The 14,544-nt window shown below is 41.3% G+C and overlaps 1 protein-coding gene across 3 annotated transcripts in view; it reads right to left on the reverse strand.

The window, feature by feature from the left end:
• RABEP1 (rabaptin, RAB GTPase binding effector protein 1) overlaps nucleotides 1-14,544 on the reverse strand; it is a 46,765-nt gene that overhangs the window by 4,225 nt on the left and 27,996 nt on the right. For all 3 annotated transcript variants that reach the window (XM_017828900.1, XM_017828901.1, XM_017828899.1), the window contains exons 6-17: nucleotides 14,054-14,189; nucleotides 13,167-13,345; nucleotides 12,111-12,236; nucleotides 9,465-9,932; nucleotides 7,420-7,524; nucleotides 6,617-6,733; nucleotides 5,715-5,813; nucleotides 4,189-4,329; nucleotides 3,270-3,459; nucleotides 2,916-2,971; nucleotides 2,384-2,482; nucleotides 1,668-1,784 (exon numbers count right to left, since the gene is read on the reverse strand). In XM_017828900.1, coding sequence (XP_017684389.1) covers nucleotides 1,668-1,784; nucleotides 2,384-2,482; nucleotides 2,916-2,971; nucleotides 3,270-3,459; nucleotides 4,189-4,329; nucleotides 5,715-5,813; nucleotides 6,617-6,733; nucleotides 7,420-7,524; nucleotides 9,465-9,932; nucleotides 12,111-12,236; nucleotides 13,167-13,345; nucleotides 14,054-14,189 — 1,833 coding nt within the window. The remainder of the gene's footprint in view (nucleotides 1-1,667; nucleotides 1,785-2,383; nucleotides 2,483-2,915; nucleotides 2,972-3,269; nucleotides 3,460-4,188; nucleotides 4,330-5,714; nucleotides 5,814-6,616; nucleotides 6,734-7,419; nucleotides 7,525-9,464; nucleotides 9,933-12,110; nucleotides 12,237-13,166; nucleotides 13,346-14,053; nucleotides 14,190-14,544) is intronic.

Genomic DNA, 14,544 nt, shown 5'->3' on the forward strand with positions numbered 1-14,544 from the left:
ATGTGTGCCTGGGAGCCTCTCAAGATCACAGGCAAAACACTCTTGGAGGAAACATCCCATTTCCAAGCTCACTCCCATTACTTGCTCTGCTGATAATCCACCTTAAGCTGTTTCTTACATGCTGAAGAAGTGCCCAGAAAAACTGTGGTGAAATGAATGCCAAGAGCACTATTTATTAATTTATCACATCCAAACTTTCACATTCTTTGCATTAAGACCTGGGCTTTCAGTTATAAATTCCCACCTAGCATTTAATTGATTTTTAGCCCCTCCTCTGCACTGCTGATTCCTAATTTGGCCAGTGGACCCCTCACACGAGGGGTACTTGCCCATCTCTCCACTGCCAAGGCCAGGGAAGGGAATAATCCTGCCAATAAACCCCAATCCTCACTCAGTGGCAATCTCACACAGCAGATCCTGTGCCAGGTACAGTGGGGATAGCACAGGCCATTGTTTAAACTGGAACCACAAACTGCTGAGACACTGATGTGCAATAAGTCCTTAGGGCAGAGAGAAAACACAAAATGCAGAGCTACAGCTCTTCCTGAGCTCATCCTGAAGTTGTCCTAAACTACCTGCAAGTTCTGGAAGAGTCCACCACACACCTTCAAAGTGGTGGATATGTTTGCCATAAGAACTGCAGTGCTTTGAAATCAATAAATTAAAAAAAAGAGGATGATGACAAACAAGAAGCAACTTCCCAAGCCAGGACAATTCAATAGTCTCCTTTGTCCTACCCACTCCTCCTCCAGACACAGCCAGAACAAGAGAGGACAGATCTCTATTGTCCATCCAGCTAAATTCTGTCTAGTAAACAACCTCCCATATTCTGGTTTTAGTTCTCTAAATAAACCTGGATGCTTGATTCAAAAATCTCTGGTTTTCATTCTGAGCAGCCTGGCCAAGGACTCCGAGGAGATGGGGCTGAAATTCAGCACCTCCTCTGTGCTGGAGCATAAAGGGGGGCAAATTCTCCAAACACAGACCCTGAGGGGGAGACCAGCCCAGCCTTGGCTTCCTGAGGGACAGTCAGTGACTCTGCAAACACAGACTGCAGGTCCCTTCGTGTTCTCTCCAGTTCACAGCAACAGAACAGCCCTGACAAACCACAACTGGCCTCCATGAACACCCCTGACAAAACTCCTTCCTCCAGTCACCTTTGGCATCTCATCATCCACCACAGCTTCCACTTCTTGGAGGGAATACAAGGAAAGCAACAGTGACAACAGCAAGGATAAGACTTTTAGATGGCATAAACAAAGCAGTAACTCTAACACAAAGATCCCTTTCATAGATTCATATCAAACAGTGCAAGTTCTTTCCTTTGTCCTCAAATATTTGCACCCTGATGATTTACTATGAAAAGTAACACAGGAGATGGACAATGAAAAACATGGGTTTAAAACCCATCCTTTATGGATGTTTTTAGCACAATAATTGTGCATCTTTGCTGCTCAGAATAAGCTGGAATTAAGTAATCAGAATAAAATCCCAATAGGCTTTAGTAATAACATCATACTAGGAATACCTGATCAGTTTATTATACTACCAACTTTTAAAATAGTCCATAAAGACCAACATGAGAAAATTACAACTGCTACTTGTTATTTTGCACAGAAATAATGAAACTAGATTAACACCTCCCACACTGATCACACTTTCCTTACCTGAAGTGTCTGAGAAAGCTTTACAAAATCTCTCTGCACTTGCTCACTGACATCTAATTCAGTCTGCAAACGCTGGGCTTTGTTCTTCTCTTCAAACACCAGCTGCTCCAGGTTGGCCTGGAGAGGAAAAAGACTCTTTATGCCATGCTTAAACTGGATAAAAAAAAGTAGAAGCTTGCATAAACTGATTAAAGAGTGATAGCAGAGCAAAGCAGCAGGGTATTCTCAGAGTCCTGGCAACACATTAAACCAATCTTTCCACACCTCAGTTTTCCCAACTGCAAAATCAGGGGCTGATACCCACTAATACCCACTAACAAATGTCATTAGGCTGGTTAGTGGCTGTTAACAGGAGTGACCAGGGATCTCAGAACACAAAGGCAGAGTTCTGAGTTTTAATGAAATATGATCACAGATAAGGGCAGTAAACTGCTGATGAAAATACAGCTGTGGTGGGTTTTAGTCAGAAAAGTATTTGGGGGAACGAAGAAAACCAAAATGAGGGTGAGGGGGCAGTTCAGCAATTCAGCCCCACTCCTTTATAAACCCAAGTGCAAAGGGGTTGGGGTGAGGATTTCACCCACACCCAGGGGACACTGTTTCTCTGCCATTCAAAAGCTTCTTTCTTTTCATTCTTATGTAGTGACACATTCTCTGGCCACAGCTGAGCAGCATAAAAGATGCAGATATGCCCCACACCCAGCCATCACAGCTACCTTTGCTGCAGTCTCCTTCTTCAGCTGTTCTTCTAGAATGTTCTTTGCTTCCTGCAGACTCTCCAGCTGCTGCAGGTTTTCCTGTGAAGAACTTTCCAACTATATAATAATAATTAAAAAAAAAAAGTTATTAAATAAAGCTCCCAACATTTCAATCTTCCCCCAGTCCCTCCATAAGGAAGCACAGCCTAAGTATCTTTCTGGGCCTCAGCAACACACCTAAATAATCTCTTCTAGGGATAAAGAAAACACCTGAAATAACATTCAGCTCCATTTATTTCTTTTTGGAGCTGGAGAGAAATGTTCAAAGACAACATTTAGGTTAGTACTAAGTATCCTTGTATTGGTTAGGAATTAGTTAACCCAATATTTAGGTTACAGATTAACAAACAGACCAAACACCTTCTAAGGAACAGAACTATGAATGTGTCCCAGTCCTACACTGCCATCAATTCAGAAAAAAAGAACCCTTTGTTTAAAAAAAAACCAAACCAAACAAACCCAAAAATTCCACAGTGAAAGGGCTCCTTACCTGTTCTTTTTCCACTTTTATTCTTTCCAGTTCAGCTTTTAAACTGGAAATGGAAGCTGAAAAACAAAGAGTATTAAAGCTTAAATGCAAGAAACACAGGAAATTATTCACACCCTGTTTACTTCCATGAATATTTAAAGGAGGATTAAGCCCATGTTACATCAAAGGTACCTCAAAAGCAAACAAGTACAAAAGATTGCACTTTTGTTTTCAGAAGCACAGTTTGGTGTATCTGCTATCAAAAGTGGCCAGTATTTAGAATTCAGATAAGTCAATGTATCACAAAATCAAGTCTTTGTGCATCTCATGAATTTCTAATATTCCTATTTTGAGACTCTTTCACCCCTGCCTCACCTATTTCCTCTTTGCAGTTCTCTATTTCCAGCTGTAGGGTTTCTTCTATATTTTCTTTCAAATATTGCTCAGCCTGAATCTGTTCTTTTAAGAATAAAATCTCAGCCTTGAGCTTCTCCTCGAGGTGATCTGCTGCTGTCCTCACACTAATGATGTCTTCACGGTACTTCAGAATCAGCTCACGGAGCTCCTGGATGAGGAAATAGGTGTGTTAGGATCTTTAGCACCCACAGCACTGTATTTGTCAGCACCCAAACCAAAAATAAAGCAATGCTGCCCTGAGGACTCTCCCATCATACCAGACCCTGCATCTATCAAGATATCAGAACAAAAATCCAAGTTTTTTTGGCCACAGGAAACGAAGAACATGTGAAGGTTCATGTCCCCACAGGCTTATTACGATGCTCTCCCTGCCCTTCACCTCCCCCAGTCTTTTAATCTTGACCAAAGGGAGTGGCCATGAAAGGGCTGATAAGGTTTATCATTATTCCATGAAAGGGCTGATAAGGTTCATCATTATTCAAGGCTCAGGATTATTACTGGTCTTAACTGGACAGGAGTGACTGACTTTGCTTGACTTACTGAATCAATGCACTGGGGCCCTGGTGACTGAACACTTGTGTGCCCAGTTGCCAAACACAGCTTAAACTGGCTGAACTGGGCTAAACCCACACTCCACTGACAACAGAGCAGCCATCAGGCCACAGGTAACTCATTTTATTATCATTTATCCCTACCATGAGCTACACCAATGGCATAATGGGATTGGGCTGCTGGTTTTGTACATCACAGACTCACAGGGTTAAAATCCCAATTATTGTTCATTGTGCTATTTGAGACAGCTTTGTGATAAAGAACAACATTCCAGTGAGATCCAGTCACATGCATTTTTGGTGTCAGTGAGTTAAAAATGTTTTACCTCTGCTGCTTCTGGTAGGATGAAATCTTCAGCCTGCTGTAAAGACACGTGCAAGCTGTGCTTTCCTTGAAGACTTTCATTATCTTTTTGCAGTCTCACCAACTCTTCTGAAACCTGCTCCCTTGACTGTGTCAGGACAGCCTCCAGTGCAAAGAAAAGCATAAATTCTCACTTAGGGTCATGCTCAGATCTCTTCTGCTCCATTTACTATGCTTTCAAAAGCCTGGGGAACTGATTTTCTTTGTAAAGAAGGGAAACAAAATGATGGTGTGGATCAACATGAGCCTCTTGCCTGGCCTGTGCACCAGGGATAAAGGCAAGATCAACTTTAACTGTACAGGCAGAGAGGAGGAAGCAAGTGATAAATACAGCATTGCTCAGTCTCCCACTTTTCTTCTGTATTTATCCATTAACTGGCTGTGCTCATGGAGGGGTAGGAGTGGGGGAATCACATGTGGTTTCAGGAACTGGCAGTGTGATGTTTATTAAAGTGTTTATTAAAATTACAGCACTCAGCTGCAAGAGCAGGTTATTAAAAAACCTGAAGCATTCCTCCTGAAACTTTCCATGGTAGGTGTCTGCCTCCCACTGTTGTCTGAGGGGAACATCAAAACAGATGATCCCTTGTAAAGAAAAAGGATTAAGAGGACATGCTCTGCCTGCATTATAAAAGGAAAAAACACCAGTGAACTTTTCCAAGAGGAATGGTTGGTCTGGTATGGGGAACCAGGGACTTGAGCTCTGACAGGAGCTGGGCCATGGGTGGGCAGCATGAAAAGCAGGCTCAGATTAATATATTTTCTGGGTCTCCTGCACCTCCTCAGACATGCTCTCCCACAGAACATCTCTGCAAGCAATGCCCTGATGTCCTACAGAGAACCTCAGACCCCAGAAATGCAATACTGGCATTCATGAGGAGGAATTCTCTTAGCCCCCCAGAAATGCTGTGCCAGGGAGGAAAAAAGAACCACCTTGATTCTAACACAGGAGGGAATTAATTGCTCTAAGGAAGTCAAGCTTAGCTCTAGAACACGAGGCCCTACTCCTGTTCTCTGGCTTAATTCCAGCAAGATGCTCAAAAATAGTTTAAGAAAATGAAGTTCCCATCCATATCTCTTCTGGGTGCTAAAGCTGACATTTTAAGTCTGACCTGTAAAAACACTGAGCATTCATCTCTCAAACTCAAGAAAATATTCACTAGTGATGGTGGTTGTGATGAACCCTGAAAAACTGCCTGGAGAAATTCTACTGTCTTCAGATTTGAGGTAAAATTAAGATACTAAAGGGGCATGAAATGTAGATAATGAATAAGGGGGAAAAATGTTGTCTAGGGATCTCCATACACATGAATATGCATGACCACACTATAACAGACTGACACAAACTGTCCCAGGCCCAGCACTTGCCATCACAGCTCACTTGACCAGTCTCTTTACAAGTTAAGATGCTCAGTTCTTTTACAAACATATTGAGCTCCAAGGGTCAGACAGGGCTGGCCAAGGATTTTTGGGTTTAACCTGCCTTACCATTTGCTCCTGGACACTCCTCTTGGCCTGCAGAAACGCCTGCTGCAGTTCACTGAGGAAGTTCTCTGACTTCTGACACTTGGCCATAAGCAGGGAGATCTGAAAAAAAAAAAGAAAACCCACACAGACATGTTAGAAATAAAGCATGAAACAGATTTTGAAGAAGAAATAACCCCCAAAGTTCTCTTGCTTGCTATTAGTAATAAATACTTCGACATTTCAAACTAATCCCCTGAAGTTTATGCTGTTAATTCCTCATTCAGTAAAACAGGAGTGCAGCTCAAGGCAGTAAGGAGAGACGCTGTGCTTCTATCCCAATAATACACTTACATTCTATTTACCAAACTCTAAGCAACAAATAAACTGTTAACTCTAATCAAATTTAAAAGTAAGCCAGTTCACAGGCACTAAAAGGAAGCTGCAGAGGTTTTTTCCTAAGTTTTCAGCATTTTTAAGGTAATTTTTGTACCTTTTTCTGAAAGCACTCACCTTCAAAAACATTACTGTTATTGTTTTTGTAAAAAACAATAACTTTTAAATTATTCTACAACAACATGAAGTAATTAAGTAATGCTTAATCTTACTGTTAAGAGCATGTTTGGGTTATTTCATACACAGGTCACTTCCAAACTCAAACACTACTCGAATTCCTATTATCACTCTGTAACAGATTTCAAGGTTAGAGTTGATATTTTAATGCCAAAATTTGGTAGCATGATATCAGAGACATGTTAGATTTATCTAGAAACTGTGCAGACTCAGGTGGAGCAAAACTAACCCTAGAAATTCTCCTTTGTGTTGCCTCTCCAGTCAATAGTCCCTCTGTATCTAACACTAGAGGAGTTCTTGTTACATCCTTCTGAAGAGCAATATTCCCACCATCTGTCACCAAATGCTTGTACCTGATTAGAGGAGTCTTCAGCACTTTGTTTCATGTAATCCTCCAGTTCCTGTTTCTCCTTCATTGTCTTTTCCAGCTGGTCATTAGCTTGCCTCAGCATCACCTGCAGCTTTTTCACCTGGGTTGGCACAACAAAATCATTTCATTTTCCATTCTCTTGGGGAGCATTTATTTCTTGAACCACAACACACCTCCAAACCACAAAACCAAGTCCAGCAACCCAGAAGATCCTTTGCTGTTCTTCTGAAACACCCTCCAGCACAGATTATCCCTCTGAGGAAACATGGGACACCAGGGGACACCAGGCTGCTCTGGCCCATTGCCATGTAATTACTTCAATCACTTATTTCAAAGCAGAATGTGACTCATCTGAAAACTGTTCTTCAGTACATGACAGGAAACAAAGATCCTCCAAGACCCCACAGTCATTTGATGCTCTTAGGATGAGGTCCTCTGCTGTTAACAGTTCTTCCAGTATCAAAGATAATAGAATTTAATGCATGACAAGCATTTTAAAATATAAATTATGAAAGATACTGACTTCAGCATGGGCAGAACACTTTTTATAGAACAGTGCCTTTACTGCATGGTCTTATAGCACCAGATAAAGTGGTTCTTGGAGGTGAATCCTTCAGAAATATGCACATATTGGTGCTCATGACCACACACTAACAACAAATCAGATTATTTCAATAAAATGTCACAAGTTATCTAGATTTTAATTGAGCAATGTCAACACACTTAAAATCAGCTGCAAAAAAAAAAAAAAACAACAAACAAACTTTCTAAAGTGAGAAATCCCACCTGGTCTCTTGTCTCAGCCTCCTGGATCTGGATGCCTTGCAACTGCTTCTCATAGTTGGAGCACATATCACAGCGCCTGCCCAGCTTGTTCCCTGCATTCTGCACCTGCAGAACACACAGTTATCACCTGCCAGGAAGGCCATGAAAGTCTTCAAGGAATGCAGGAATGCCACACACTCTCAGGTGTGCTGTGTGATCACAAAATATTACAGGTAAGAGACAGTGGCAGAATGGTGTAACGGCCAGATTAAGTTGCTCTAAAAGGAAAGGATAACGTGAATCAGCTGTGGGATATCAGCTTTTCCTGGCTTGAGTCCCACTCTCAGCACAAAGGCAATAAGCCAGGACATGGAAGAGCTCATCAAGTCACTCAGTGTGTCCTTTTCACATAAAGAAACCAAACAGGAGAGACGAAAATAAAAGTGTGCAGCAGGGAAACAAAGGGTAAACCTGCTGCCAGTTTGGAACTGTAATGGGTTTTGGCCAAGGGGGACAAATGGAAGTTCTATCAAAGGTTCAGCTGCAAGTCAGGTTTGAGCTGAAACTGTGTTTGTATTTGCTGCTCCATGTCCCACCCACACGGAGTGGTGTCCACACACCCAGCCTGTGCTCCTGCCTCCAGAAACACATGGGAAGCAGCACATTTCTGCTTGGAATTCTAAGAAAGGGTTGGAGTAAAGCATCATCAGAATGGCAACAGGGCAAGGAAATACTCAAGAGTAGGGGATTTAACTCAGCTCTGAGATCAGGATGCTGTCATTTTTCCAGACACAGCAAATCAGCGGGAAAACAACAACAATAAAAAAGCAACTTTGCAACAGGTTTGGAGAGACCTCCTAAGTAATGATTTGCACTTAATCTGAATAAGTTAAGGAAATAAAAATATCATTAGTTCTTCATTTCATTTGTCCTTTATCTGGCCTCTTCTTCCCTGCATTCTTACACTCCTTTTATTTACTCCCATCTTGTCCTCTTTTCCACCCACTATGGATTGTTATCTCCCCCCACCCTTCCTTTCCTTCCCCTTAAAGTGCTGCTCCTTGGCCTCTCTTCCTCTGAAAGAGTAACCACAGGAAACCCCAAATACTCCCCTTTTCAGCAAGAAACCAAATGCAAGCTTTGAACTGGCATCACATAAAGAACACCCAGAAGCAACAATTTCCTTGGTCATCCACACTGAAACTGGCACAGGGCTTAGTCTAATCTGCTGCTTGTGGTTCTCAGAAACGGGTTTCTTATGATGCAAGGGCCTAAAAATTTCCTGAAGCTCCCTCTGTGGTAGCTTTGTGTGTTAGGCATACTTTGGATGCTCATTTCCAAATTGCACCCCATGCAGAACCCTCAGCAAAAGCCCTTGGCACACACAGCAGTGCTGTTAGCTTTGCTCCTTCCAGGTCACCCCCAGTTCCACTACAACACCCTTTCCTTAGTTTCCCATTTTCTCCTTTTCTTGGAGTTCTCCCATCTTTTTTCACCCTCCCACACAATCCTGAGATCAGCAGCCAGCCCTGCCAGACCCTCCCCGAAGTGAAAACCACCCTGTGTTTAGTAAAGGTGACTGTCCCACGAGCAGAGCCAGGCAACACTGTTCACATCCAATGTGCTTTACCTACAGAAGCATTCCAAGAGGGAAAAGTGAAGAGCTGCCTATGGCTCTTGCCCAGAGAGCTGCCTCATCCCTGGAAGTGTTCCAGGCCAGGCTGGACAGGGCTTGGAGCAACCTGGGCTAGTGGAAGGTGTCCCTGCCCATGGCAGGGGGTGGGACTGGATGGTCTTTAAGATCCCTTCCAACCCAACCCATTCTGTGACTCTGTGATTGTGCTTTCAAAGAGCTTCATTTCCACCAGCTCCCTGAAGCCCTCGGGGAGTGCTGCTGGCTGTGGTTTCCAAGGCATTTAGGAAGAGCAGCTGTTATTACAGTGATGCTGGAAAAAAGGGAGCAGGTTATGGTGTCCTGCTCTCTCCTTTCACACCTGGCTGTGTGGACAGCAAAGGAGGCAGAGCTTTGCCCTGGCAGGGCAGTGACAGCAGCAGTGGGGACTCACCTCCTTCTGCAGCAGGTTCCACTCGGTCTCGCTGACCAAGCGATACCCACTGGGAGACACGTAAGCACTCTCCACGCCCTGGGTGACACTGGAAAGCAGGGAAGCAGTCTCTTCTTGCTCCGGTGTCATAGCTTTGATTGCTTTTTCCTGATCTTTGGTTAACATGAACCCACTTGGCATTTGCAGAGACCCAAGGGAAGCCGTATCAAAGTTCTCAGACACCGAATCCGCTCCAACGAGTGGCCCGAAATCCGACTCGTCCAGGTTCCCAGCGGATTTGGCTTTGTTGTTGTATCCTAAAGCTTTGGACTGTAAAGACCCAGATGTCCCCAGACTGTCTGTTGACTGTGCTCTCCTTAGTCCATCTTTAAACATATCAGTGTCTGATTTATTGAAAGACTCTCCAGAAGAAAGAAGCAAGTCTGCATCCAGGGAATGGACTGAGCCATGGGTGCTGTTCACCTGCACCTGGGATGGGAAAACAAGGAAGAAAAAATTACATACTCCATCTTGGTAAGGTACAAGAGGAATGCTGGACACCAATATCAGACCTGGTAAAGGCAAATTTAAATTGGCTTTGGCAAGAACATCTGATCACTGAGCTTAAGATGGCAGAGGAAAGGACAGAGAACTGCAATGTGCCTGCTAGAATTAAAAAAAACCAAATAAAACAAGTAAAAAAGAGTCTTCCATTAACAAAATGTTTTTGTAAGAATCTGTCTTCCTGCCAGGCAAGCAAGGACACAGTCACCTTCCATCTTCCAATATCTGAAACAAGATGTTTTTTCCCCTAAAGAGATAAACTTGCAATATCCCTTCTACAACTGTAACCTAAACACAGTAGGCAAATACTCCATCTTCACTAGTAAATTCACAAGTCTTTCATAAACCAAAAAACTTCCCACTAACAAAAAAATTAAATAAAGAATGATATCCTTAAAATCTACTCTGTACTGACAAGTGAATGTTGTTGTTCTGTTCCTTTCTTCTGCTTTGAGCGTCTCACAAAATACTGAAATATTTTCTTCACAAGATTATTTGTACATAAAATAAAATGAAAAGGGAAAAGGCTGGGCATGAACAGAAAGGTATCCTGGGGAGGGCCAGCACCAAAAGTCACACAAGCTGTCCTGTGACGTGTCTGAGGCACATTAAGTCTCCTGATCTATTTTTATTTTTTGTAGCACTGAAAAGAGAGCAGCGAGGCTTTATTTAAAAAGCATATGACTGCTTTCAAAATACCTTCCAATATATTATGCACTTTTGCTTTGCCATCAGACACAGGAAGAAAATAACACTGAAAACCAGCCTCTTGAGAAAAATTATCACTTCTGAAATAGGTCCAGCAGAGACCAGCAGGCTGCTGGCACTTCATATAGGTGCTTATAACCTATTATATATATATATATTATGCACTATTGGATTATGACTGTTGTAAATGCCTTGTTTTAATCATTTTTAGGCAATAATATTTTTATTTGCATTTATATATATGAGTTTAAGTTCATAATAAAAATGTCAAGAGAATACAGACTTATATAAAACTGTATATTCAGACAACAACTGTTTGGTGATAACCAAAAAAAATCAACAGATCATCTGTTTGTATTGCAAAGTGCCCCACACAGAAGGGCTCAGAACTCAAATTATGACAAGTTGTAAGGGCATGATGGATAACATGATCCATTACCACACATCAAACACACTCTGTACAATTAAAAAGGTCATAAATAACAACAAAACCAAAGACATATAGAAAACCAAAACACTTGGGAAACTAAGCCCTTTCTCAAAATGTAAAATTTGCCACTATATTTAATTCTAGGAATTGTACATATGTTTGTGATTAAGGGACTAAAGCATATCCAAGGAACTGAGATTAAAGAAAACAACACAAGATAAATTTTTTGTTCACCACCACCGTGTCTCATTTGCATATCTGGGCACAGAAGGGTCAGTTTACACACAGCAGTTGTAACAGAAAGTTGTGTTCTGACTGTAGGATGAAGGGGAGAAGTGGATCTCAGACACATTTAGATGCTATTTCTGCATTCTGAACTGTTATAAATCCTTGATAAAAATTAAGAGCAGATTCTACAAGTATACAGGTTTTCTCCCTTTGAAAAGGATAAATAAACCAGGCAAAATACTGGCTTACTCTGGAAATTCCCGAGTCTCCTGAAGCTTAAATAAGCCTCTGTGGCACAAAAACTTAGTGGGTTTTTATTAAATTTTCCTCATTTTGACTTACAAAACCAAAATGGACCCTGTGAAATGGTAAGTACAGAACTCAACAAGTAGGTTAGCAAAGTAGCCACAACACCACTTGCTGAATGTTCAGATATAATTGGCTTAATTCTGAATATTTAGGTGTGTTAAAACATGGTCATAAAGCCCAAGAAAATGTAACAGCAGTTCACATCCAGAATGCAAAATGTAAATTACCATTTTCAATGGCACCTCTCAGGATTGTGCAGTGTTGTCTTCCAATCTTTATTACAATTTATATACTCAAGTACACCTCCAAGGAGTTTTTATTGCTTAATAAGAATTAGAAGCTACAGAGAATGAAGGAGGCTAACTTTGCACTTGCATTTGCAATGAGCACCCTGAGGAATGTGCAAGTGGAAGATCCAATGGTTTTACCTCTTCATTAGAGAGCTGGGTAAGGGTTTCCTCAGGGGCCAGAGAACAGGAAGCTTTTGTTTCATCATCTGAATCTTTCTGCTTCTCTTCCTTTGTCTTGCTAAGCCTTTGCTGATCATCTTCTTCCTAGAAATCAGTGGTCAGTGGAGAACACAAATAAAATGGGATTCAATTTTGCCACAGTAGTCATGACATCAGCTTTCATGATAAACTAAGCCACAAAAAAGACATTGGAAAATATTATTTTGGTTAAATCCCCAGTGTTTATCACAGAAATATTATTTTAGTTAAAAAATTTAGTGTCCTTTTCACAAGGGACCCAAACTGACTTAAATGAGAACCTACTTTCCAAGCTCAGTGGCCAATTCATGTTTTAGAATAATTTTATTCAAAGAACATATTACCTAGGTCAAAATTCTTATTATGGGCATTACCAAATAAGGAACAAAACTAGCTGCTACACTGGCTGTTGTACAGAATATATATATATATTTGCATCCCTGAAGGCCCATTAACAGCCATTTACAAGCATGAACTCTAAAAGTGTGAAAAGAGCAGGTGCCTTGATCACTCTAAACAAGGGAAATAAGGGAAAAGAATCCAAAGAAAGACATCATAGGTCATTAAGTCATGTACATTAAGTATGTACACAATCATTTGTATAAGATAACTTAAAACCAAGGTCTTAATTTACACCTAAGATATGTATTTGACTGGAAAAACCTAGAAAGAAGTAAAACTTGCTGCCCTGACATCCTTACCACAGTTGTTTCGCCTCACAGGTGACTGTTTCTTCCTTCAAGATTAATTTCTGGATATTATTACCTATTTAACTATTGGCAACATTACCTTTAAAGTTACTGCATACATTACTATTAAAATGCTGGAGAGTTTCTGTTATAAAACTGCCAGAAGATTCCTGTTCGAACTGTCAGCTCGATTTTTGAGGTATTAACACGCTTGTCTCCAACGCGTGATTTCCATACCTGCTGCACCACATTAAACCTACAGCATCCCAAAAAAGACAAAAAGGAAAAGAGGGAAGCAGCCAGTAACCTGATCCTTTTTTTTCAGTTCTTCCACCTGCCGGAGCTGCTCCGAGGTCAGGACGATCTCCATCCTCTGCATGTCCCTCATCAGCAAACGCTGAGACTCCAGGAACTGGTCGTTGGCTTTTTGCCACGTGTGTTTCAACTGGTTGTGCTGCTGCCTCTCTTGCTCTAAGAGGTGGCAAACTGTGCAGAAAGAGAGTCACTCTGAAGCAGAATTGTTTTAACATCTTTGCCAAAGAGATGCATTTCCGTGAATAAAAGCAGTTATTGTTCTAATCACACAGTCGGGCTCTGTTCAACAACTGTTCGGGATGAAATAAGACATTTCCTTAATTCCCAAACTTGGCTTTTGATAAGGGATGTATTACTGACAGTTTACAATTTCCCAATGAGGAGGCTAACACCTCAACTCCATTCATGAGTTCTAATAGTTTATTTTTTGTAGTGATGGTTTCAAAAGACTGTCTCCTACATCCCTATTTCTTTCAGCAGCAGGTTCTGAATTTCATTCCTCTGCACTGCCATTAACACACCCACTCCAGCACCAGCACTGACACACCTCAGGGAGCCAGATCACTACATTATGGAAATAATGATCATAATGATACACAAATAAGACACATATAATAAGAATGAAGCTTACAACACTTTAAGAACTTAGAAATTCAGCAGCATCCCTCGAGAAAATGAATGGCTCCGTTGTTTTTCTCTGTCATAAAAGAACCCCACATTCAACAACATTTTAAGGCCTTTCACATTTAAAAACACTGCTTCCCCCTCCCAGTTTCTTTAAATCCAATTCAAATAAGAGATGAGAAAATAATTAACAGCTATGTTGGGGTTTGCATCCTTAAGTGAAAAAGAATGAGAGGTTTGTTATTAGGGAGGTACCTTCATGGAGTTCTTTCCGCAGCTTCTCTGCATCTTCCTGCAGGACTGATTTCTGTGTGTTGAGAACAGCCACATACATCTCCAAGTCTGTCCTGCATGACTTCTCAGCTTCCAAATAATGGTTCAGTTCTTTAACCTGAATAAAAACAGGGAAAGTCAACCATCCCAGTCTGGGGACACTCTCAGGAATTTCCTTCTTGTTAGAAGTGACAGTGTTGCCTGTTCAGGTAATGGACGGGTGCTGAAAGGTAAGTTTATTTCTAGAAATCACAAATATTCAACTTGCACAATGCTTGTATTTATTTCTGAACACATTACTCATTAAAATTCTGCTAAGTACAACCTATCAGTGCATCACAGTTCTAACAGCTGGATCACAACAGCACTGAGATGGCAAAGGGGCAAAATATCTCAGGAAAGCAGATAGAGAAGCAATCCCTTAATTAGTGCTGATAAGCCAACAAATAAGTAGGATGTGGAGATGGTTTAAA

Source organism: Lepidothrix coronata, unplaced genomic scaffold (assembly GCF_001604755.1).
Source record: "Lepidothrix coronata isolate B3197 unplaced genomic scaffold, Lepidothrix_coronata-1.0 Scaffold154, whole genome shotgun sequence".
Classification (NCBI taxonomy): Eukaryota; Metazoa; Chordata; class Aves; order Passeriformes; family Pipridae; genus Lepidothrix; species Lepidothrix coronata.